Source organism: Bufo gargarizans, chromosome 3 (genome assembly GCF_014858855.1).
Source record: "Bufo gargarizans isolate SCDJY-AF-19 chromosome 3, ASM1485885v1, whole genome shotgun sequence".
NCBI classification, from domain to species: Eukaryota; Metazoa; Chordata; class Amphibia; order Anura; family Bufonidae; genus Bufo; species Bufo gargarizans.
In genome coordinates, this window is record NC_058082.1 from 7,454,531 (window position 1) to 7,482,151 (window position 27,621).

General features: G+C 43.7%; 1 protein-coding gene across 3 annotated transcripts in view; it reads left to right on the forward strand.

Moving 5' to 3' along the window:
• The window catches only part of ARAP1 (ArfGAP with RhoGAP domain, ankyrin repeat and PH domain 1), a 125,247-nt gene extending 98,208 nt beyond the window's left edge, over positions 1-27,039 (forward strand). For 2 of the 3 annotated variants that reach the window (XM_044287367.1, XM_044287368.1), the window contains exons 29-35: positions 2,705-2,746; positions 3,968-4,050; positions 13,198-13,248; positions 14,676-14,739; positions 14,870-15,022; positions 25,816-25,857; positions 26,296-27,039. In XM_044287367.1, the coding sequence (XP_044143302.1) occupies positions 2,705-2,746; positions 3,968-4,050; positions 13,198-13,248; positions 14,676-14,739; positions 14,870-15,022; positions 25,816-25,833 (411 nt within the window). In that variant the 3' untranslated portion in view covers positions 25,834-25,857; positions 26,296-27,039. The remainder of the gene's footprint in view (positions 1-2,704; positions 2,747-3,967; positions 4,051-13,197; positions 13,249-14,675; positions 14,740-14,869; positions 15,023-25,815; positions 25,858-26,295) is intronic. The other variant, XM_044287370.1, reaches the window with a different exon arrangement.
• Positions 27,040-27,621: the final 582 nt, after the last annotated feature.

A 27,621-nucleotide genomic window follows, 5' to 3' on the forward strand; every position in this document is an offset into this window, starting at 1 on the left:
ATACTGCTCCTATGTACAAGAATATAACTACTATAATACTGCTCCTATGTACAGGAATATAACTACTATAATACTGCTCCTATATACAAGAATATAACTACTATAATACTGTCTCCTATGTACAAGAATATAACTACTATAATACTGCTCCTATGTACAAGAATATAACTACTATAATACTGCTCCTATGTACAAGAATATAACTACTATAATACTGCTCCTATGCACAAGACTATAAGTACTATAATACTGCTCCTATGTACAAGAATATAACTACTATAATACTGCCTCCTATGTACAAGAATATAACTACTATAATACTGCTCCTATGTACGAGAATATAACTACTATAATACTGCCTCCTATATACGAGAATATAACTACTATAATACTGCTCCTATGTACAAGAATATAACTGCTATAATACTGCTCCTATGTACAAGAATATATCTACTATAATACTGCTCCTATGTACAAGAATATAACTACTATAATACTGCCTCCTATATACGAGAATATAACTACTATAATACTGCTCCTATGTACAAGAATATAACTACTATAATACTGCTCCTGTGTACAAGAATATAACTACTATAATACTGCCTCCTGTGTACAAGAATAACTACTATAATACTGCTCCTATGTACAAGAATATAAGTACTATAATACTGCCTCCTATGTACAAGAATATAACTACTATAATACTGCTCCTATGTACAAGAATATATCTACTATAATACTGCTCCTATGTACAAGAATATAACTACTATAATACTGCTCCTATGTACAAGAACATAACTACTATAATACTGCTCCTATGTACAAGAATATAACTACTATAATACTGCTCCTATGTACAAGAATATAACTACTATAATACTGCTCCTATGTACAAGAATATATCTACTATAATACTGCCTCCTATGTACAAGAATATAACTACTATAATACTGCTCCTATGTACAAGAATATAACTACTATAATACTGCCTCCTATGTACAAGAATATACCTACTATAATACTGCTCCTATGTACAAGAATATAACTACTATAATACAGCTCCTATGTTATAAGAATATAACTACTATAATACTGCCTCCTGTGTACAAGAATATAACTACTATAATACTGCCTCCTGTGTACAAGAATATAACTACTATAATACTGCTCCTATGTACAAGAATATAACTACTATAATACTGCCTCCTGTGTACAAGAATATAACTACTATAATACTGCTCCTATGTACAAGAATATAACTACTATAATACTGCTCCTATGTACAAGAATATAACTACTATAATACTGCTGCTATGTACAAGGATATAACTACTATAATACTGCTCCTATGTACAAGAATATAACTACTATAATACTGCTCCTATGTACAAGAATATAACTACTATAATACTGCTCCTATGTACAGGAATATAACTACTATAATACTGCTCCTATGTACAAGAATATAACTACTATAATACTGCCTCCTATGTACAAGAATATAACTACTATAATACTGCCTCCTATGTACAAGAATATAACTACTATAATACTGCCTCCTATGTACAAGAATATAACTACTATAATACTGCCTCCTATGTACAGGAATATAACTACTATAATACTGCCTCCTATGTACAAGAATATAACTACTATAATACTGCCTCCTATGTACAAGAATATAACTACTATAATACTGCCTCCTATGTACAAGAATATAACTACTATAATACTGCTCCTATGTACAAGAATATAACTACTATAATACCATGTAGCAGAATATATTTCTTGCGGTGCACAATATTTAAAGGGATTCTGTCACCTGCTTTTACCATTTTAAGCTGGCACCATTGCCATGTTGACTAAAGTACCTTATTTCCAGGACCCTTCTTTTTACTTTGTTATGCTAATGAGGCTCCAAGTTGTCCAGAGCAGCGTTTTTTTCACTCTCCGGTGCCCAGTGACGCCCCCTGCAGTGCCCAAGAACGCCTCCTGATCCTCAAATAACCTCCCACAGCCCGGCAAACGGTTCCGCCCCCTCCCCACGTCATAGTCTACCTTCTAGCAATGCCCCGTCCTTCTGCGGCCAGAAAACTTGCGCAGGCCTGCGCAATCATCAACCTCCTGAGGGCAACAGCGCTCAGGTCACATCACTGGGCTCGGCGCATGCCCAGTGAGACTTTTGAGGCTGTTGCCCTCAGGAGGTTGATGATCGCGCAGGCGGTACTGCGCCTGCGCGAGTTTTCTGGCTGCAGAAGGACGGGGCATTGCTAGAAGGTAGACTATGACGTGGGGAGGGGGCGGAACCATTTGCCGGGCTGTGGGAGGTTATTTGATGATCAGGAGGCGTTCTTGGGCACTGCAGGGGGCGTCACTGGGCACCGGAGAGTGAAAAAAACGCCGCTCTGGGCACCTTGGACCCTAATTAGCATAACATAACATAGCATAACATTTTTATATCAAAACTACAAAACGAAATAAAGTAAAAAGAAGAGTCCTGGAAATAAGGTACTTTAGTCAACATAGCGATGGTGCCAGCTTAAAATGGTAAAAGCAGGTGACAGATTCCCTTTAACCATTCGCAGACTGTGTTGTTCCCCTCTGTTGTCAGCTTGGTGCGTGCAGTAACCCTTTGTTGTCCGGCTGTGTAGTTTTGCTCTCGCCCCCATGTGTTATGTAACCGCCATCGTTTATTAAGCAGAGCTCGATGGAGCAGAGGTATTCCCTGGAGAGCAGGAGTGAGGTGAGAGGTTGTGAGTGGGTCCTGCTTGGTGATGGTTTCCCTTCCACTTCTTGGTCTATATGTGCAATCATTAAACGGCTTTACTCACATTGGGAGTAGTAGTGCAGGATTATATGATTATTATACTTTTTTCCTCAATTTGCTTTGGTTTATAATGAGCTGTGACTTTAAATCATGTCTTATACTCCAGTCACATCCAGAGCTGCGCAAATAATTCTTCATATACGGTGTAAAGGAAGTGATGGAGGGACCTCTTGGTTTTAGGTGCCGCTCTGTAGGTTGCCGGGGAATGCTCCACTTTCCTTTTGCACTCATTTTGCAAAGTTTCCTGCTGTAACGATGCTGAACCAGCAGGGACTGCAGTGATATGACGTCCATAAAGCAAGCAAAATACGGAGTGCAGCTCCGGATGTGACCGGATATGAGAGGAAATGACTGCTGATGACTGTGCTATCAGTAGGGCCTCATGCACACGGCCGTTGTGCGGGCACCATCCGTGCGGCCGCCGGGACGGATCGAGACCCATCAACTTGAATGGGTCCGGGAAAAAATAATAGAACATGTTTTATTTTTATTTTTACGTTGCGGAGGCACGGACAGAAACACCACGGAAGCACTCTGTAGTGCTTCCGTGGCCTTCCGATCCGTGCTTCCGCACTGCTTCTCCCGGATTGCGGACCCATTTAAGTGAATGGGTCCGCATCCGTGATGCGGCGTGCCCGTGTATTGCAACGGCCATGTGCATGAGGCCTAAAGCAGAGGATTGTGACCCATGGAGAGATTGTCCAGATCGGGTCAGGTGTAAGATTTGTGCTCTGTCTCTTTAAGGGGCGTGTCCCTATTAAAGGGCCACAGTCTCCTGTAAATAAAGCTTCTGAATCTTTGTTCCACTCCCTCATTGTCTTCAAGTTCCAGGATTAAATAAATGAATGTTTCTGCTCACTGACAGCAAGCATAGGCTAACCAGCCATCCTGACCTAATACTTCTCGGAGCTGAGGGTTTGCAACAGTTTCATGCAGCCTAGACCTGTGCAGTAAACAGCTCAGCAGCACAGATCCCTCCTGTCCAGATAGTTTGTTACTTTGTATCAGTGCAGGTGAAATGTATCAGTCTGGAGGCCAGACGTTATCCTGCAGAGTGACAATACGGGGCTGGTACAGATCGGGGGCGGGGGGAACCCATGGAAAGACTACATTAACTGACCCCTCCTTGTGCCGCAGAGTCACCGTCCGGAGAAGGAGTGGCCCGTGAAAAACCTGACCGTTCACCTGGGCATCAGGAAGAAAGTCCGGGCACCAACCAGGTAGGACATACATGCAACCGGCGCCTCCCCCATGGGCCCTCTATATCGCGTCCCAGGTTTAGTAGGAATGCCGAGTGGTATAGTGCGGCCTAAAATGTCCCTTATGGTGTGTCACGGTGCTCCTACCTGGATACGGCTGGACCACAGGCTTTGGCTCTGAAGCAATAAATAGGGGGAATAATTGAGGGATTTGAAAAAAAGTCCAGACCTTGTATGTAGATGAACAACAGCTTTACTTGAATAAACGTTCATCAGAAGCAATCTTCAAGCTTTGTCTTGGTCCCAGCAGGCTTCTTCAATAACTCTGCTTGCTTTCTCTCTGCTGTACTGACAGGCTTGCTTAATATACTGCTACTTCTGTATGGTGCTCGTCTCTTTGGTCTGACTTATGGTTATGACAGGGAACTTTCCTCCTGGCTCCTGAGGCTCTAAGCTTTGGCCTCCATGGCCAGCAGAGCTGAGGGTGTTCTGGCTGGCTTGGGCATGTCCAGCAGAGACGTACCCTGCACACCTTCCCCTAGCAGGGGGTAAGCTAGACTACCCTGACTTCTGCGATATTAAAGAATTACATATATTCTAAGTGTCCATATACGTGAGTACTTAACCTGAAGTGGACCCTTTTAAAAATTGCTTTTATTCATTTTATTTAAAAAAGCATAAGTATAAACACCCATTGATAACTGGATGTCCAAAACAAATAATAGGACAAGGTGTTGTCCAGCTACCACCGTGAATTGGTGCAAAGAAATAGTTTAGACAGATACGCAAAAAATTCCCATGGCGTTGTTGACTTTTTTAGGCTTGTGGTTGGGTAGAGGGTAGGGCACCTCTGCCCAAGGCATATAGATGTGGGTATTCAGGATAGTTCTTTCCCTGTACCCGCCCTATGATAATCCTCTGCCCAGGGATGAACCCTAATGGTGGGATCACCCTGTCCCCGTGCCTACCCTGTCTAGCCCTGTCTAGCCCTGTACAGTGGGAATTCGTTACCGATGATGTCCGAGAATTTTATATTTTTACCCCAACGCGTTTCCCCACTTTTGGTTCATCAGGGGGTCGTTATAAGATAAAAATTATGATAGTTAACATCATGCAAAATAAAGTAGATAATGGATAGTTGTATATAGTTACTGTGTCCTGCTTGATGCCATGTTAGGGCAGTCCATTATGGAGGAACTGTGGATTCCCCAGTGGAGGGAGAGTCACATATAGACGTCCTCCTGTTGCTTAGACTGCCGCCTGCCGTCTCCGATGGGGCAGTGAGGCATCCCTGTGATCATGCTGCTTATAAGGGGACAGTCAAGGGGCGCTCTCTCCGTTCGGAGCCGCATATCCGGTATGTGGAACGCACGCTCCACCACTTCCGGCATCTTGGAATGCACCCTCCACTTCCGGTTTGTTGGAACGCAAGTGCTGCTTCCTGTCTGCTAAACCGCAGACGTCATTTCCGGCTAGTCGCGATGTCAGAGCGCTCCCAGCATATAATGCATATTAAGATGAGTCCGAAACTTGCGCCCTTGATTATTCCCTAATGTTTATTATAATCTGGCACTACTGGTCATCTAGGGAGTGTATAGATATTTATTCAGATACACTCCTCTAATACCTTCGGTATGTCATATATGGCAAATTTTGGTATGCCAGATAGGGCAGCCCTGTGGGGTCGTTCATACATAATCCCATTGTGATCAGTCGGACCCTATAAGATCATTCCCAGCAGCACAGTGGCAGGACCATTTTTCTGGGTTATAGCTATCCTGTTCAGTAGAAACGAGTATGTAGTCAACGTATTCACCTGAACAGAAAAAAAAAAATCCTAGTGCCAGATTATAATAAACATTAGGGAATAATCAAGGGCGCAAGTTTCGGACTCATCTTAATATGCATTATATGCTGGGAGCGCTCTGACATCGCGACTAGCCGGAAATGACGTCTGCGGTTTAGCAGACAGGAAGCAGCACTCGCGTTCCAACAAACCGGAAGTGGAGGGTGCATTCCAAGATGCCGGAAGTGGTGGAGCGTGCGTTCCACATACCGGATATGCGGCTCCGAACGGAGAGAGCGCCCCTTGACTGTCCCCTTATAAGCAGCATGATCACAGGGATGCCTCACTGCCCCATCGGAGACGGCAGGCGGCAGTCTAAGCAACAGGAGGACGTCTATATGTGACTCTCCCTCCACTGGGGAATCCACAGTTCCTCCATAATGGACTGCCCTAACATGGCATCAAGCAGGACACAGTAACTATATACAACTATCTATTATCTACTTTATTTTGCATGATGTTAACTATCATAATTTTTATCTTATAACGACCCCCTGACGAACCAAAAGTGGGGAAACGCGTTGGGGTAAAAATATAAAATTCTCGGACATCATCGGTAACGAATTCCCACTGTACAGGGCTGTACAGGGCTAGACAGGGTAGGCACGGGGACAGGGTGATCCCACCATTAGGGTTCATCCCTGGGCAGAGGATTATCATAGGGCGGGTACAGGGAAAGAACTATCCTGAATACCCACATCTATATGCCTTGGGCAGAGGTGCCCTACCCTCTACCCAACCACAAGCCTAAAAAAGTCAACAACGCCATGGGAATTTTTTGCGTATCTGTCTAAACTATTTCTTTGCACCAATTCACGGTGGTAGCTGGACAACACCTTGTCCTATTATTTGTTTTGGACATCCAGTTATCAATGGGTGTTTATACTTATGCTTTTTTAAATAAAATGAATAAAAGCAATTTTTAAAAGGGTCCACTTCAGGTTAAGTACTACCCTGACTTCTGCCCCACCCTTCCTGCAGGAAGTAGGACTCGCCCACTTCTCTACAGAGGGGGGTTAGAATGGAATATCCCATTCTATCTAAGATGGCGCTGCCATATTTGCTGCCACCTGCTGGTGAACCAGGCACATTACATTTGAACATAACAGTTGCAAACAGATTAGGAATGACAGACATAAGATGACATTATATTAGCCTATTAGAGATAGTCGCAGAAGTGGTAATGCCAGTCTGGGGCGTTACATACTGCAGACTATTACATGTATCTGCAGAACATCTCTCTGTCTCCTCCACTTCCTGACAGATACATAGTGATATATCCTGCAGATTATTACTCCTCTCACCTCTCTAGAGATCTGCAGAACATCGCTCTGTCCTCTCTACCTCCTGACAGATACATAGTGATATATCCTGCAGATTATTACACCACTGACCTCTCTAGAGATCTGCAGAACATCGCTCTGTCCTCTCTACCTCCTGACAGACACATAGTGATATATCCTGCAGATTATTACACCACTGACCTCTCTAGAGATCTGCAGAACATCGCTCTGTCCTTTCTACCTCCTGACAGATACATAGTTATGTATCCTGCAGATTATTACACCACTGACCTCTCTAGAGATCTGCAGAACATCGCTCTGTCCTTTCTACCTCCTGACAGATACATAGTTATGTATCCTGCAGATTATTACACCACTGACCTCTCTAGAGATCTGCAGAACATTGCCCCCCTCTATAAGCAGCTGCTTGCTCTGACAACCTATGATGATTGATGGATATTGCAGACACCTTGACCCCTGTGATTCCCGCTTTCACCACTAGGTGGCAGTCGAGGTGTTTGTATATTTTTGCCCTTTTGTACTTGCGGGGACGGCGTCGCACACACGAAGCGTTCTGCACAGCACGAGTTGTGTGTGCCATGTACACAAGGACAGGCGGGCGGCAGCCCTGGCAGCGGGTGTTGTATGGGTAGAACCGGCTCTGCTGCCAGTTGCTAAGACACCCCAAGGCCAGGCATTCATGGGTTAACCCTTCACATTCTCGGCTGCTCATTACTGAGGCATTATGGGGTATAAGAGCCCCCCCCCCCCAGAGAGCTGCAGATGATCGCAGCTAAGTCGCCACATTGTATTTCGTCCTTCTGCTCCTCCATGGTAACCAGCGTCGCTGAGATCCGTCAGGCCCCTGCTTCTATAAGACACGTTTTACTTAAGCATCAGTGCTCGGCCACAGAGCTTGCAATCCAGTGTCTGCACCGCAGTACGACAAAGGCTCATGTAGCCCGAAGCGCGGAAGCCATTTTTACTGCTTTGTGCTCTTCCATCAGTAAATAATCAGTTTTTTATTACCTGAATTTCGTATTCGGTGCGCAATTGTAATATTACAATGTATGTGTCCTCTCCGGCTCTGTTCACACTTGCATCTATCGTACGTCAGATCCGTCGTGGCTTCCGTTATTACCATGCACAAAACTCCTACACAAGTCTTACAGGAGCAGCTCCCCGGCGGCGGGGTGTCAGACGAACGTCAGGCATGGCCTCCAGGGGGCTCATCTGATGATTACCCCCTGTTCACACTAACGTTTATTGTCGTTACTCTCTACCTCCCAGAGAAGCCAAAGCAAATCCCTGAGAAGTAACTATGTTACTATCTTAGCTCAGGGGAGTGTCCTTTCTGTTGCAGCTCTCTCCCCATCACAGCTCAGGGTGTGTGTCCTATGTGTTACAGCTCTCTCCCCATCACAGCTCAGGGTGTGTGTCCTATGTGTTGCAGCTCTCTCCCCATCACAGCTCAGGGTGTGTGTGCTATGTGTTGCAGCTCTCTCCCCATCACAGCTCAGGGGGTGTGTCCTTTCTGTTGCAGCTCTCTCCCTATCACAGCTCAGGTGTGTGTGTGCTATGTGGTACAGCTCTCTCCCCATCACAGCTCAGGGGGTGTGTCCTATGTGCTGCAGATCTCTCCCCATCACAGCTCAGGGGATGTGTCCTATGTGCTGCAGCTCTCTCCCCATCACAGCTCAGGGGATGTGTCCTATGTGCTGCAGCTCTCTCCCCATCACAGCTCAGGGAGTGTGTCTTATGTGTTGCAGCTCTCTCCCCATCACAGCTCTGGGGGGGTGTCCTATGTGCTGTAGCTCTCTCCCCATCACAGCTCTCTCCCCATCACAGTTCAGGGGTGTGTGTCCTATGGGTTACAGCCTCTCTCCCCATCACAGCTCAGGGTGTGTGTCCTATGTGCTGCAGATCTCTCCCCATCACAGCTCAGGGTGTGTGTCCTATGTGTTACAGCTCTCTCCCCATCACAGCTCAGGGGGTGCGTCCTATGTGTTACAGCTCTCTCCCCATCACAGCTCAGGGGGTGTGTCCTATGTGTTGCAGCTCTCTCCCCATCACAGCTCAGGGGGTGTGTCCTATGTGTTGCAGCTCTCTCCCCATCACAGCTCGGGGGGGAGGGGGGGGGCCTTTGTGTTACAGCTCTCTCCCCATCACAGCTCAGGGGGTGTGTCCTATATGCTGCAGCTCTCTCCCCATCACAGCTCAGGGGTGTGTGTCCTTTGGGTTGCAGTTCTTTCCCTACAACAGCTCGGGGTGATCTTTTTGCTGCAGGACTTTACCTATCACACCTTGGGGGGTGATCTTTCTGCTGGTGCTTTCTCCCTATCACAGCTCAGGGTGTGTGTCCTTTGGGTTGCAGCTCTCTCCCTATCACAGCTCAGGGGTGTGTGTCCTTTGGGTTGCAGCTCTCTCCCTATCACAGCTCAGGGGCCTGTCTTTCTTCCGATAACAGCTCGGGGGAGGGTTGGGGGCCAGTTCATCTGCAGCTCTCTCCCTTGCACAGCTCCAGAAACGTGTTCTTTCTGATGCAGCTCTCTTTGTATAAAAGCTCTGGGGTGTGTCCTTTCAGCTGCAGTTCTCTCCCTTTGACAGCTCCAGGGGCATATCCTTTCTGCCTTAGCTCTCCCTGTAACTGTCCCGGGCTCTAACAGTAAATATGACTGGTGGCAGTTGAAGGATAGAACTGAGCATAGCAGAGACATAAGGAAAAGAACAGCAGGTGGCGCTGTACACATACATATTATTATATAACCCAGTGGCTATCCTAAACGTAATTACAAAGATCCTGGGACTGGTGTGAAAAACGTGGAATATTTTACATGAAAACCCCTTTAGGGCTCATGCACACAAACGTATTGTCTTTCCGTGTCCGTACCGTTTTTTTTGCGGACTGTATAAGAAACGATTTATTTCAATGGGTCCGCAAAAAAAACCGAAGGTACTCCGTGTGCATTCAGCTTCCGTATGTCCGTATTTCCGTTCCGCAAAAGAATAGAACATGTCCTATTATTGTCCGCATTACGGACAAGGACAGGATATTCTATTATGGGCCAGCTGTTCCGTTCCGCAAAATACGGAATGCACACAGACGTCATCCGTATTTTTTGCGGCCCGCAAAATACATACGGTCGTGTGAACAAGCCCTTAATGTGTACTCAGACGCTGCTCAGCTCCTCTGTACAGAACTGGCGGACTGATATCGGGCTAGGAGTAAAGCGCCTGCACTACGTTCCCATCACTGAACGCTCAGGCTCGTGTAGTGGAGCCGCGTCGCGGTATTAACGGCTTGGTATACTAATACCGCAGACAGTGCTGTACCGCTCACTGTGCGAGCGCAAGCTTATTATTTACCCTGATAGACGTGAAGAGTAGACGTAGCAGTATGTGAATACTCAATAACTCCTACTGGTCAGTGTATTATTACTCTGTGAAAAATGTGCCGATCCATCTTGTTGCTGATAATACCAGTGACCAGGGGCGGATTAAGGGCATGATAGGCCGGGGCGGTCTACCCAACTTGGGCCCCTCCCTCTATTTTAGTTTAGGTTTTTTTTGTATGAAGAGGCTGCGGTGCTTCATGAGCGCCACAGTCTCTTCCTAGGCCATATGACATCTTCAGACTAAAAAAAATACCCCAAATTGGGTCCTAAACTGAAAAATGTGGTCGCCAAATTTAAAATACATATAATTATAATAAAAAAGACATGGAGGAGAACACAGCACCACATACCTGTTACATCCAGTGACATCTCCTGTCATGTAGACCTTCTCTTTCCTCTTCTCCTCCATTTGACCCAGACCACCATGGCAAATTCTTTCAGCCGCATCTCGTCTCTACAGTTTGATTTCTCAATTTTTCCATCAACCTCCTCATCCTGGTGTCCCCACAGTGTCATCCTGCTGCCACCCCCAATACTGTGCCCGTTGTGCCCCCCAATGCCCCAGGAACTATACTGCTGAAAAAATTGTGACCCCAGTGGACATAATTGGGGTAATTTATCAAACTGGTGTACAGTAGAACTGGATTTCCAAAAGAGCCGTCAAATATGAAAGGTGGAATCTGATTGGCTGCTATGGGCAACTAAACCAGTTCTGCTTTACACCAGTCTGATAAATTACCCCAAATGTTCCTATAGTGTCCACAGCAGCTATAATGTCCCCTAGAGTGCCCTGAGTAATAATACCACCCTCTATTGTGCTCCAGGCAATAATCCCTGTATAGTGTCCCCAAAAATAATAGAATTGCCCCTACAGTGCCTCCCCAATAGCAACACCCCCATATAGTAATTTCCACCACACTGCCCCCACACAGTAATTTTCCCCTACATAGAAATTACCCCACACAATAATTTCCCCCACACAGTAATTTGCCCCCACACTGCCCCATATAGTAATTTGCCCCCACTTAGTAGTCCCTCCCATAATAATTTGGCCCCACAAACCCCACATTCTCCCCCTCCGCATGTACTCGATGTCTCTTAATATGTCCTACTGCATGTCCCCACCCCCCACATGTAGGCACATGAAATAAAAAAATAAAAAAATAAAAAAAATGAAAAGCTAAATACTCAGCTAGGCTATGTCCAGGGCCAGGCTCACAGAGGAAGGCGGGATGAGGCAGGGCTGCGTCCCGACACAGGCGCGCGATGACGTCATCACGCACGTCTGTGCCAGGATTTCACTGCCGCATAGGCCTCAGGCCTATGTGCGGCCTGAAGCCTATGGCGGTGATCGGCGACAGGACAGGGAGCTATGCACTCCCGTGCCCCGCCGCAGTGTGTGGGCGTTCGGGTCGGCGTTGGGCCCCCCAGCGGTGCCGGGCCCGGGGCTGCCGACCCGAATGTCCCTATTGTAATCCGCCACTGCTAGTGACCTAAAGATGACAGTATCCAGACGAATCTTCTTATTGCTACAGCAGTATCCATACTTGTATAGAGTCCATACAGAGCAGTACAAGAGATACTGTGCCTTGAAAAAGTATTCATGCCCCTTAGACTTAACCACATTTTTCCACGTTACGCCCACAAACCTAAATGTATTTTATTGGTATTTTATGTGATCGACCAACACAAAGTACAAGTCTGTGTGAGGGGAGAAGAAGATGATACAAGGTTTTCAAAATGTTTAATAAATAAACATCTGAAAAGTGCAGCGTGCATTTGTATTCACCCCCCTGTACTCTGATCCCCCTAAATAACATCCAGTGTGACCAGTCACCTTCAGAAGTCCCCTCATTAGTACATAGCGTCCACCTGAGTGTAATGTATTCTCAGTATAACTCCAGCTGTTCTGCGAAGGCCTCAGAGGTTTGTTACAGAACATTAGAGATCAAACAGCATCATGAAAACCAAAGAACACGCCAGACAGGTCAGGGACAAAGTTGTGGAGAAGTGTAAAGCAGGGTTAGGGTATAAAAAATAGCCCAAGCTCTGAACATCTCACTGAGCACTGTTCTATCCATCATCTGAAAATGGAAGGAGTATGTTCTGTTTACTTCACACAGACTTGTACTTTGTGTTAGTCGATCACATACAATCACAAAAGGTTTTTGGTGTAACGTGAAATAATGTGGAAAAGTTTAAGGGGTATGAATACTTTTTCAAGCACTGTAGGCAGCGGCCTGTGACAACTTCTATCATCACTTCTCAGGGATTTACTTCTCTGAGAGGAAGAATTTTAGGAGTGTGAACAGAGGGCAACAATCGGGGAACGATCACTCTTCATTCAGCTATAGCTGTAATCCCCGGGGGGGTCCCGATCATTTTTATTCTAGGGGGCGAGACATGCGCAGGTTCCACGGTGTCCGTCACTACAGAGCTGGAAGTCCATTCCCTGACACAGTAGAAGCAGAGATGCAGTTTAAAGCATGGGGAAGAGATAGCAGCCTGAGATAGGTGGTGCATTTCAGACTCCAGTAGACAATGCAGGAATGACATGCAGCCGACCGCTCCTGGTATAGTGCAGCTGTCTGTGCGGCTCCGGGCTGCGACTTGTCATGCTGAAGTGTCCGTATCTGTGTTTCAGTTGGGGCTTTACAATAATGTGCAAGAACGAGAAGAATGAGAAGAGTCAATGGTGAGAGATCCATCTATATATCTATTATCTATCCATCTATCCATCTATATATCTATTATCTAATATCTATCTATCTATCTATTATCTATCTATCTCCTATCTATCTATCTATTATCCATCTATCTATTATCTATCTATCTATTATCTATCTATCTATCATCTATCTATTATCTATCTATTATCTATCTATCTATTATCTATCTATCTATCTATCTATCTATCTATTATCTATCTATTATCTATCTATTATCTATCTATCTATTATCTATCTATTATCTATCTATCTATTATCTATCTATCTATTATCTATCTATCTATCTATCTATTATCTATCTATTATCTATCTATTATCTATCTATCTATTATCTATCTATCTATTATCTATCTATCTATTATCTATCTATCTATTATCTATCTATCTATTATCTATCTATCTATCTATTATCTATCTATCTCCTATCTATCTATCTATTATCTATCTATCTATTATCTATCTATCTATCTATTATCTATCTATCTATTATCCATCTATCTATTATCTATCTATCTATCTATTATCTATCTATTATCTATCTATCTATTATCTATCTATCTATTATCTATCTATCTATTATCTATCTATCTATTATCTATCTATCTATTATCTATCTATCTATTATCTATCTATCTATCTATCTATCTATATCTATCTATCTATTATCTATCTATCTATTATCCATCTATCTATTATCTATCTATCTATTATCTATCTATCTATCTATTATCTATCTATCTATTATCTATCTATCTATTATCTATCTATCTATTATCTATCTATCTATTATCTATCTATCTATCTATTATCTATCTATCTATTATCTATCTATCTATTATCTATCTATCTATTATCTATCTATCTATTATCTATCTATCTATTATCCATCTATCTATTATCTATCTATCTATCTATTATCTATCTATCTATTATCTATCTATCTATTATCTATCTATCTATTATCTATCTATCTATTATCTATCTATCTATTATCTATCTATCTATCTATTATCTATCTATCTACCTATCTATCTATCTATCTATTATCTATCTATCTATCTATCTATCTATCTATCTATTATCTATCTATCTATTATCCATCTATCTATTATCTATCTATCTATTATCTATCTATCTATTATCTATCTATCTATTATCTATCTATCTATCTATCTATCTATATCTATCTATCTATTATCTATCTATCTATCTATTATCTATCTATCTATTATCTATCTATCTATTATCTATCTATCTATTATCTATCTATCTATTATCTATCTATCTATTATCTATCTATCTATCTATCTATCTATTATCCATCTATCTATTATCTATCTATCTATCTATCTATTATCTCTCTGTCTATCTCACTGATCTCTTTGTTCCGCAGGTATCTCTGCTGCGAATCGGTTACAGATATGAGGGAATGGTTTGCAGCCTTCATGTTTGTTCAGGTTCGGTTATTGTATTCATGTTCTGGGGTAAATCTGTGGGTTGTCAGCAGGTGGCGCTGCCCATTCTGCCCACATCCGTGGTAGTGTACAGGATGCCATGTGACGTTACTTCTGCTGTCTGTGCCCGCAGTATGGCAGCCTGTGGCCGGAGCAGAGCTCACTAGTGAGGACGCGGAGCTCACACCTGGAGTCCACATTTGGGAACCTTTCCCTCATTCCTATACGAGGAAGTGAGACGGATATAAGGAGGAGTATGGCGGCGTTCACTACAGACCCGTTGACGGTGAGTGCTGCCATAGAAACTGCGGAATGTGGCACTTATATACAGCTGAATCACATCAATACAATCCTCTGCAACTCCAGACTGATATCAGCCGCTCCTCTTATAACGCTGCTGTACTGTAATAAGATGGGACTGATATCAGCCGCTCCTCTTGTAATGCTGCTGTACTGTAATAAGATGTGTCTGATATCAGCCGCTCCTCTTATAACGCTGCTGTACTGTAATAAGATGTGTCTGATATCAGCCGCTCCTCTTATAACGCTGCTGTACTGTAATAAGATGTGACTGATATCAGCCGCTCCTCTTATAACGCTGCTGTACTGTAATAAGATGTGTCTGATATCAGCAGCTCCTCTTATAATGCTGCTGTACTGTAATAAGATGTGACTGATATCAGCAGCTCCTCTTATAACGCTGCTGTACTGTAATAAGATGGGACTGATATCAGCCGCCCCTCTTGTAATGCTGCTGTACTGTAATAAGATGTGACTGATATCAGCCGCTCCTCTTATAACGCTGCTGTACTGTAATAAGATGGGACTGATATCAGCCGCTCCTCTTGTAATGCTGCTGTACTGTAATAAGATGTGACTGATATCAGCAGCTCCTCTTATAACGCTGCTGTACTGTAATAAGATGTCGGATATCAGCCGCTCCTCTTATATCACTGCTGTACTGTAATAAGATGGGTCTGATATCAGCCGCTCCTCTTATAACACTGCTGTACTGTAATAAGATGTGACTGGTATCAGCCGCTCCTCTTATAACACTGCTGTACTGTAATAAGATGTGACTGATATCAGCCGCTCCTCTTATAACACTGCTGTACTGTAATAAGATGTCTGATATCAGCCGCTCCTCTTATATAACGCTGCTGTACTGTAATAAGATGTGACTGATATCAGCCGCTCCTCTTATAACACTGCTGTACTGTAATAAGATGGGACTGATATCAGCCGCTCCTCTTATAACGCTGCTGTACTGTAATAAGATGTGACTGATATCAGCCGCTCCTCTTATAACACTGCTGTACTGTAATAAGATGGGTCTGATATCAGCCGCTCCTCTTATAACACTGCTGTACTGTAATAAGATGGGACTGATATCAGCCGCTCCTCTTATATAACACTGCTGTACTGTAATAAGATGGGACTGATATCTGCCGCTCCTCTTATAACCCTGCTGTACTGTAATAAGATGGGACTGATATCAGCCGCTCCTCTTATAACACTGCTGTACTGTAATAAGATGTGTCTGATATCAGCCGCTCCTCTTATAACACTGCTGTACTGTAATAAGATGGGTACTGATATCAGCCGCTCCTCTTATAACCTGCTGTACTGTAATAAGATGGGACTGATATCAGCCGCTCCTCTTAGAACACTGCTGTACTGTAATAAGATGTGTCTGATATCAGCCGCTCCTCTTATAACACTGCTGTACTGTAATAAGATGGGACTGATATCAGCCGCTCCTCTTATATAACACTGCTGTACTGTAATAAGATGGGACTGATATCAGCCGCTCCTCTTATAACACTGCTGTACTGTAATAAGATGGGACTGATATCAGCCGCTCCTCTTATAACACTGCTGTACTGTAATAAGATGGGACTGATATCAGCCGCTCCTCTAATAATAACACTGCTGTACTGTAATAAGATGTCTGATATCAGCCGCTCCTCTTATAACACTGCTGTACTGTAATAAGATGTGTCTGATATCAGCCGCTCCTCTTATAACACTGCTGTACTGTAATAAGATGTGACTGATATCAGCCGCTCCTCTTATAACACTGCTGTACTGTAATAAGATGGGTCTGATATCAGCCATTCCTCTTATAATGCTGCTGTACTGTAATAAGATGTGACTGATATCAGCCGCTCCTCTTATAACACTGCTGTGCTGTAATAAGATGTGACTGATATCAGCCGCTCCTCTTATAACACTGCTGTGCTGTAATAAGATAGGACTGATATCAGCCGCTCCTCTTATAACACTGCTGTACTGTAATAAGATGGGACTGATATCAGCCGCTCTTCTTATAACACTGCTGTACTGTAATAAGATGGGACTGATATCAGCCGCTCCTCTTATAACACTGCTGTACTGTAATAAGATGGGACTGATATCAGCCGCTCCTCTTATAACACTGCTGTACTGTAATAAGATGTCTGATATCAGCCGCTCCTCTTATATCACTGCTGTACTGTAATAAGATGGGACTGATATCAGCCGCTCCTCTTATAACACTGCTGTACTGTAATAAGATGTGACTGATATCAGCCGCTCCTCTTATAACACTGCTGTACTGTAATAAGATGGGACTGATATCAGCCGCTCCTCTTATAACACTGCTGTACTGTAATAAGATGTCTGATATCAGCCGCTCCTCTTATATAACACTGCTGTACTGTAATAAGATGGGACTGATATCAGCCGCTCCTCTTATAACGCTGCTGTACTGTAATAAGATGTGACTGATATCAGCCGCTCCTCTTATAACACTGCTGTACTGTAATAAGATGTGTCTGATATCAGCCGCTCCTCTTATAACACTGCTGTACTGTAATAAGATGTGTCTGATATCAGCCGCTCCTCTTATAACAGTGCTGTACTGTAATAAGATGTGTCTGATATCAGCCGCTCCTCTTATAACACTGCTGTACTGTAATAAGATGTGACTGATATCAGCCGCTCCTCTTATAACACTGCTGTACTGTAATAAGATGTGTCTGATATCAGCCGCTCCTCTTATAACACTGCTGTACTGTAATAAGATGTGACTGATATCAGCCGCTCCTCTTATAACACTGCTGTACTGTAATAAGATGGGACTGATATCAGCCGTTCCTCTTATAACACTGCTGTACTGTAATAAGATGTGTCTGATATCAGCCGCTCCTCTTATAACCCTGCTGTACTGTAATAAGATGTGTCTGATATCAGCCGCTCCTCTTATATAACACTGCTGTACTGTAATAAGATGTGTCTGATATCAGCCGCTCCTCTTATAACACTGCTGTGCTGTAATTAGATGTCTGATATCAGCGGCTCCCCTTTAACGCTGCTGTACTGTAATAAGATGTCTGATATCAGCCGCTCCTCTTATAACGCTGCTGTACTGTAATAAGATGTCTGATATCAGCCGCTCCTCTTATAACGCTGCTGTACTGTAATAAGATGGGACTGATATCAGCCGCTCCTCTTATAACACTGCTGTACTGTAATAAGATGTGATTGATATCAGCCGCTCCTCTTATAACACTGCTGTGCTGTAATAAGATGTGACTGATATCAGCTGCTCCTCTTATAACACTGCTGTACTGTAATAAGATGTCTGATATCAGCCGCTCCTCTTATAACGCTGCTGTACTGTAATAAGATGTGACTGATATCAGTCGCTCCTCTTATAACACTGCTGTACTGTAATAAGATAGGACTGATATCAGCCGCTCCTCTTATAACACTGCTGTACTGTAATAAGATGTCTGATATCAGCCGCTCCTCTTATAACACTGCTGTACTGTAATAAGATGTGTCTGATATCAGCCGCTCCTCTTATAACACTGCTGTACTGTAATAAGATGGGACTGATATCAGCCGCTCCTCTTATAACACTGCTGTACTGTAATAAGATGGGACTGATATCAGCCGCTGCTCTTATAACACTGCTGTACTGTAATAAGATGGGACTGATATCAGCCGCTCCTCTTATAACACTGCTGTACTGTAATAAGATGTGTCTGATATCAGCCGCTCCTCTTATAACCTGCTGTACTGTAATAAGATGTGTACTGATATCAGCCGCTCCTCTTATAACAGCTGCTGTACTGTAATAAGATGGGACTGATATCAGCCGCTCCTCTGATAACGCTGCTGTACTGTAATAAGATGTGACTGATATCAGCCGCTCCTCTTATAACACTGCTGTACTGTAATAAGATGGGACTGATATCAGCCGCTGCTCTTATAACACTGCTGTACTGTAATAAGATGTGTCTGATATCAGCCGCTCCTCTTATAACACTGCTGTACTGTAATAAGATGGGACTGATATCAGCCGCTCCTCTTATAACACTGCTGTACTGTAATAAGATGTGTCTGATATCAGCCGCTCCTCTTATAACGCTGCTGTACTGTAATAAGATGGGACTGATATCAGCCGCTCCTCTTATAACACTGCTGTACTGTAATAAGATGGGACTGATATCAGCCGCTCCTCTTATAACACTGCTGTACTGTAATAAGATGTGACTGATATCAGCCCCTCCTCTTATAACACTGCTGTACTGTAATAAGATGTGACTGATATCAGCCCCTCCTCTTATAACGCTGCTGTACTGTAATAAGATGTCTGATTTCAGCTGCTCCTCTTATAACGCTGCTGTACTGTAATAAGATGTCTGATATCAGCCGCTCCTCTTATAACGCTGCTGTACTGTAATAAGATGTCTGATTTCAGCTGCTCCTCTTATAACGCTGCTGTACTGTAATAAGATGGGACTGATATCAGCCGCTCCTCTTATAACACTGCTGTACTGTAATAAGATGTGTCTGATATCAGCCGCTCCTCTTATATCACTGCTGTGCTGTAATAAGATGTGTCTGATATCAGCTGCTCCTCTTATAACATTGCTGTACTGTAATAAGATGGGACTGATATCAGCCGCTCCTCTTATAACACTGCTGTACTGTAATAAGATGTGTCTGATATCAGCCGCTCCTCTTATAACACTGCTGTACTGTAATAAGATGTGTCTGATATCAGCCGCTCCTCTTATAACACTGCTGTACTGTAATAAGAGGGGACTGATATCAGCCGCTCCTCTTATAACACTGCTGTACTGTAATAAGATGTGTCTGATATCAGCCGCTCCTCTTATAACACTGCTGTACTGTAATAAGATGGGACTGATATCAGCCGCTCCTCTTATAACACTGCTGTACTGTAATAAGATGTGTCTGATATCAGCCGCTCCTCTTATAACACTGCTGTACTGTAATAAGATGTCTGATATCAGCCGCTCCTCTTATAACACTGCTGTACTGTAATAAGATGGGACTGATATCAGCCGCTCCTCTTATAACACTGCTGTACTGTAATAAGATGTGACTGATATCAGCCGATCCTCTTATAACGCTGCTGTACTGTAATAAGATGTGACTGATATCAGCCGCTCCTCTTATAACACTGCTGTGCTGTAATAAGATGGGACTGATATCAGCCGCTCCTCTTATAACCCTGCTGTACTGTAATAAGATGTGTCTGATATCAGCCGCTCCTCTTATAACGCTGCTGTACTGTAATAAGATGTGTCTGATATCAGCCGCTCCTCTTATAACGCTGCTGTACTGTAATAAGATGTGTCTGATATCAGCCGCTCCTCTTATAACACTGCTGTACTGTAATAAGATGGGACTGATATCAGCCGCTCCTCTTATAACACTGCTGTACTGTAATAAGATGTGTCTGATATCAGCCGCTCCTCTTATAACGCTGCTGTACTGTAATAAGATGGGACTGATATCAGCCGCTCCTCTTATAACGCTGCTGTACTGTAATAAGATGGGACTGATATCAGCCGCTCCTCTTATAACGCTGCTATACTGTAATAAGATGGGACTGATATCAGCAGCTCCTCTTATAACGCTGTACTGTAATAAGATGTGACTGATATCAGCCGCTCCTCTTATAACGCTGCTGTACTGTAATAAGATGTCTGATATCAGCCGCTCCTCTTATAACGCTGCTGTACTGTAATAAGATGGGACTGATATCAGCCGCTCCTCTTATAACACTGCTGTACTGTAATAAGATGTCTGATATCAGCCGCTCCTCTTATAACGCTGCTGTACTGTAATAAGATGGGACTGATATCAGCCGCTCCTCTTATAACGCTGCTGTACTGTAATAAGATGGGACTGATATCAGCCGCTCCTCTTATAACACTGCTGTACTGTAATAAGATGTGACTGATATCAGCCGCTCCTCTTATAACGCTGCTGTACTGTAATAAGATGGGACTGATATCAGCCGCTCCTCTTATAACGCTGCTGTACTGTAATAAGATGTGACTGATATCAGCCGCTCCTCTTATAACACTGCTGTACTGTAATAAGATGTGACTGATATCAGCCGCTCCTCTTATAACGCTGCTGTACTGTAATAAGATAGGACTGATATCAGCCGCTCCTCTTATAACGCTGCTGTACTGTAATAAGATAGGACTGATATCAGTCGCTCCTCTTATAACGCTGCTGTACTGTAATAAGATGTGACTGATATCAGCCACTCCTCTTATAACACTGCTGTACTGTAATAAGATGGGACTGATATCAGCAGCTCCTCTTATAACGCTGTACTGTAATAAGATGTGACTGATATCAGCCGCTCCTCTTATAACGCTGCTGTACTGTAATAAGATGTCTGATATCAGCCGCTCCTCTTATAACGCTGCTGTACTGTAATAAGATGGGACTGATATCAGCCGCTCCTCTTATAACACTGCTGTACTGTAATAAGATGTCTGATATCAGCCGCTCCTCTTATAACACTGCTGTACTGTAATAAGATGTGACTGATATCAGCCGCTCCTCTTATAACACTGCTGTACTGTAATAAGATGGGACTGATAGCAGCCACTCCTCTTATAACACTGTACTGTAATAAGATAGGACTGATATCAGCCGCTCCTCTTATAACACTGCTGTACTGTAGTAAGATGGGACTGATATCAGCCGCTCCTCTTATAACACTGCTGTACTGTAATAAGATGTCTGATATCAGCCGCTCCTCTTATAACACTGCTGTACTGTAATAAGATGTGACTGATATCAGCCGCTCCTCTTATAACACTGCTGTACTGTAATAAGATGTGTCTGATATCATCCGCTCCTCTTATAACACTGCTGTACTGTAATAAGATGTGTCTGATATCAGCCACTCCTCTTATAACACTGCTGTACTGTAATAAGATGGGACTGATATCAGCCGCTCCTCTTATAACACTGCTGTACTGTAATAAGATGTGTCTGATATCAGCCACTCCTCTTATAACACTGCTGTACTGTAATAAGATGGGACTGATATCAGCCGCTCCTCTTATTACACTGCTGTACTGTAATAAGATGGGACTGATATCAGCCGCTCCTCTTATAACGCTGCTGTACTGTAATAAGATGGGACTGATATCAGTCTCTCTCCTCTTATAACACTGCTGTACTGTAATAAGATGGGACTGATATCAGCCGCTCCTCTTATAACACTGCTGTACTGTAATAAGATGGGACTGATATCAGCCCCTCCTCTTATAACACTGCTGTACTGTAATAAGATGTGACTGATATCAGCCCCTCCTCTTATAACGCTGCTGTACTGTAATAAGATGTCTGATTTCAGCTGCTCCTCTTATAACGCTGCTGTACTGTAATAAGATGTCTGATATCAGCCGCTCCTCTTATAACGCTGCTGTACTGTAATAAGATGTCTGATTTCAGCTGCTCCTCTTATAACGCTGCTGTACTGTAATAAGATGGGACTGATATCAGCCGCTCCTCTTATAACACTGCTGTACTGTAATAAGATGTGTCTGATATCAGCCGCTCCTCTTATATCACTGCTGTGCTGTAATAAGATGTGTCTGATATCAGCTGCTCCTCTTATAACATTGCTGTACTGTAATAAGATGGGACTGATATCAGCCGCTCCTCTTATAACACTGCTGTACTGTAATAAGATGGGACTGATATCAGCCGCTCCTCTTATAACGCTGCTGTACTGTAATAAGATGTGTCTGATATCAGCCACTCCTCTTATAACACTGCTGTACTGTAATAAGATGTGTCTGATATCAGCCGCTCCTCTTATAACACTGCTGTACTGTAATAAGAGGGGACTGATATCAGCCGCTCCTCTTATAACACTGCTGTACTGTAATAAGATGGGACTGGTATCAGCCGCTCCTCTTATAACACTGCTGTACTGTAATAAGATGTGTCTGATATCAGCCGCTCCTCTTATAACACTGCTGTACTGTAATAAGATGGGACTGATATCAGCCGCTCCTCTTATAACACTGCTGTACTGTAATAAGATGTGTCTGATATCAGCCGCTCCTCTTATAACACTGCTGTACTGTAATAAGATGTCTGATATCAGCCGCTCCTCTTATAACACTGCTGTACTGTAATAAGATGGGACTGATATCAGCCGCTCCTCTTATAACACTGCTGTACTGTAATAAGATGGGACTGATATCAGCCGCTCCTCTTATAACGCTGCTGTACTGTAATAAGATGTGACTGATATCAGCCGCTCCTCTTATAACACTGCTGTACTGTAATAAGATGTGTCTGATATCAGCCGCTCCTCTTATAACGCTGCTGTACTGTAATAAGATGTGTCTGATATCAGCCGCTCCTCTTATAACGCTGCTGTACTGTAATAAGATGGGACTGATATCAGCCGCTCCTCTTATAACACTGCTGTACTGTAATAAGATGTGTCTGATATCAGCCGCTCCTCTTATAACGCTGCTGTACTGTAATAAGATGGGACTGATATCAGCCGCTCCTCTTATAACGCTGCTGTACTGTAATAAGATGGGACTGATATCAGCCGCTCCTCTTATAACGCTGCTGTACTGTAATAAGATGGGACTGATATCAGCAGCTCCTCTTATAACGCTGTACTGTAATAAGATGTGACTGATATCAGCCGCTCCTCTTATAACGCTGCTGTACTGTAATAAGATGTCTGATATCAGCCGCTCCTCTTATAACGCTGCTGTACTGTAATAAGATGGGACTGATATCAGCCGCTCCTCTTATAACACTGCTGTACTGTAATAAGATGTGTCTGATATCAGCCGCTCCTCTTATAACACTGCTGTACTGTAATAAGATGTCTGATATCAGCCGCTCCTCTTATAACGCTGCTGTACTGTAATAAGATGGGACTGATATCAGCCGCTCCTCTTATAACGCTGCTGTACTGTAATAAGATGGGACTGATATCAGCCGCTCCTCTTATAACGCTGCTGTACTGTAATAAGATGGGACTGATATCAGCCGCTCCTCTTATAACGCTGCTGTACTGTAATAAGATGTGACTGATATCAGCCGCTCCTCTTATAACACTGCTGTACTGTAATAAGATGTGACTGATATCAGCCGCTCCTCTTATAACGCTGCTGTACTGTAATAAGATAGGACTGATATCAGCCGCTCCTCTTATAACGCTGCTGTACTGTAATAAGATAGGACTGATATCAGTCGCTCCTCTTATAACGCTGCTGTACTGTAATAAGATGTGACTGATATCAGCCGCTCCTCTTATAACACTGCTGTACTGTAATAAGATGGGACTGATATCAGCAGCTCCTCTTATAACGCTGTACTGTAATAAGATGTGACTGATATCAGCCGCTCCTCTTATAACGCTGCTGTACTGTAATAAGATGTCTGATATCAGCCGCTCCTCTTATAACGCTGCTGTACTGTAATAAGATGGGACTGATATCAGCCGCTCCTCTTATAACACTGCTGTACTGTAATAAGATGTCTGATATCAGCCGCTCCTCTTATAACACTGCTGTACTGTAATAAGATGTGACTGATATCAGCCGCTCCTCTTATAACACTGCTGTACTGTAATAAGATGGGACTGATAGCAGCCACTCCTCTTATAACACTGTACTGTAATAAGATAGGACTGATATCAGCCGCTCCTCTTATAACACTGCTGTACTGTAATAAGATGGGACTGATATCAGCCGCTCCTCTTATAACACTGCTGTACTGTAATAAGATGTGTCTGATATCAGCCACTCCTCTTATAACACTGCTGTACTGTAATAAGATGGGACTGATATCAGCCGCTCCTCTTATAACACTGCTGTACTGTAATAAGATGTGTCTGATATCAGCCACTCCTCTTATAACACTGCTGTACTGTAATAAGATGTGACTGATATCAGCCGCTCCTCTTATAACACTGCTGTACTGTAATAAGATGGGACTGATATCAGCCGCTCCTCTTATTACACTGCTGTACTGTAATAAGATGGGACTGATATCAGCCGCTCCTCTTATAACGCTGCTGTACTGTAATAAGATGGGACTGATATCAGCCGCTCCTCTTATAACACTGCTGTACTGTAATAAGATGGGACTGATATCAGCCGCTCCTCTTATAACACTGCTGTACTGTAATAAGATGTGACTGATATCAGCCGCTCCTCTTATAACACTGCTGTACTGTAATAAGATGTCTGATATCAGCCGCTCCTCTTATAACCCTGCTGTACTGTAATAAGATGGGACCGATATCAGCCGCTCCTCTTATAACACTGCTGTACTGTAATAAGATGTGACTGATATCAGCCGCTCCTCTTATAACGCTGCTGTACTGTAATAAGATGGGACTGATATCAGCCGCTCCTCTTATAACTCTGCTGTACTGTAATAAGATGGGACTGATATCAGCCGCTCCTCTTATAACGCTGCTGTACTGTAATAAGATGGGACTGATATCAGCCGCTCCTCTTATAACGCTGCTGTACTGTAATAAGATGGGACTGATATCAGCCGCTCCTCTTATAACGCTGCTGTACTGTAATAAGATGTCTGATATCAGCCGCTCCTCTTATAACACTGCTGTACTGTAATAAGATGTCTGATATCAGCCGCTCCTCTTATAACGCTGCTGTACTGTAATAAGATGTCTGATATCAGCCGCTCCTCTTATATTGAGGTCTTTCTGTTACTTTGTGTCTTCTTGTCTCTTTCCAGCTCCTGGGAAACGTATGATGCCGGCAGCGCTGGAGGTTCCAGGTAAAGCCCATCTGACAACTCCTGCTTTAATAAAGATGTCAATTTTCATCAACCTTCATAGATATGAAAAGAAGAAGGAGGAGCCGACAACTTCTCCATGGACATCGTTGTCAGAAGAACATTAATTTACCGCTAAAATTTACATTTGCAAACGGGGCGCTATAGTAAACCCCTCCCCCTTGACTCACAGTCAGCCCCAGCCCCCTGCTGTTCATCAGGTGTAATGGCGCCCTCTAGTTTATAGTTATTAGGATGTCCGTGCGGCTCCTGGAGGGCGGGAGCTTATCCTGTAGTAGGGGAAGAGAAGGGGTGCAGCAGGGGGAGTCCCAGATTTGGGCAGGTTGAGGACCCTCTGGTACTGCCCAGCCGCCCGCCCCCCTTAGGTTACAGTGGTCAGTTTCTATAATGGTGGTCATTGATCTTCTCCCCTTTTTGCAGGTCTGATCCGACCGCTGTCATTGGACCATGTAGGCGGCGACTGCGAGATGGGCGGAGCCTTGATAATGACCAGGACGATATAATGGACGTGTATAATAGTAGATTGTGTGCCTTGTAGAAAGTCTTCTGTAAATACAGCCCCCCCCCCCCGATCTCTCCAAGGACACCTAGGACTATGGTGGACCCCTCCAAACCTTCTAACCCAAGACTTGAAGGAAGACTCCGCCCCCAGCGACGTATAGACTTTGTATATGGATTTACTGCCTTTTGCCGGAGGACCTCTGATTTTCAGGCACTAACACTGACTGCTGGGGGTCAATGTGTTCACGGGGGTCTTATGACCGGGGGGCATTATATGTGAACTCTCCATGTGACGCGCTAGGACTACTGGAAGATGGATGGAGCAACCACTGGAGGCCGTCTCAACACAAGCGCTCAGAGGTGATGGGGCGTCTGTGCGAGGGTTCGTGTCCAAACAGGAGACAGACCACCCAACATGGCTTCCGGGGTAAACCCCTGGATGTCGCCCTCGCTGAGGACGCCATAGTAACCTATAACCGTGGACTTCATCGGCAGCCCCACTGGGATGGCCCCTCCACCGTTTCACTTTGGGTGTGATATAGATGGGTGGAGCCTGATGTCCTCTTCACCATCCGCCATGTTGTACCCCCCAGGGCAGGAAGTGGCAGATTCAACTCACTGTAATTCCAACTCAACAATAAAGACGACGCATTTCTCTGTGTATTTTGTGCTGCGGTTGTCACGTGTCTTTTAATAAGCGGCTGCAGTGACGAAGCTTTATTAACGAGGCCAGGTGTGTGTGAGTGATACAGAGCTCCAAACCCTCTGCATTGACAAAACATTGTCCATCTCCGGCCACCACTAGAAGGTTATTATACAGCAATCCACTAGAGGGAGCTCACTACATACAGATTATACGGCCACCACTAGGGGTAGCTCACTACATACAGATTATACAACCACCACTAGAGGGAGCTCACTACATACAGATTATACAGCCACCACTAGAGGGAGCTCACTACATACAGATTATACAGCCACCACTAGAGGGAGCTCACTACATACAGATTATACAGCCACCACTAGGGGTAGCTCACTACATAGAGATTATACAGCCACCACTAGGGGGAGCTCACTACATACAGATTATACAGCCACCACTAGAGGGAGCTCACTACATACAGATTATACAGCCACCACTAGGGGGAGCTCACTACATACAGATTATACAGCCACCACTAGAGGGAGCTCGCTACATACAGATTATACAGCCTCCACTAGAGGGAGCTCACTACATACAGATTA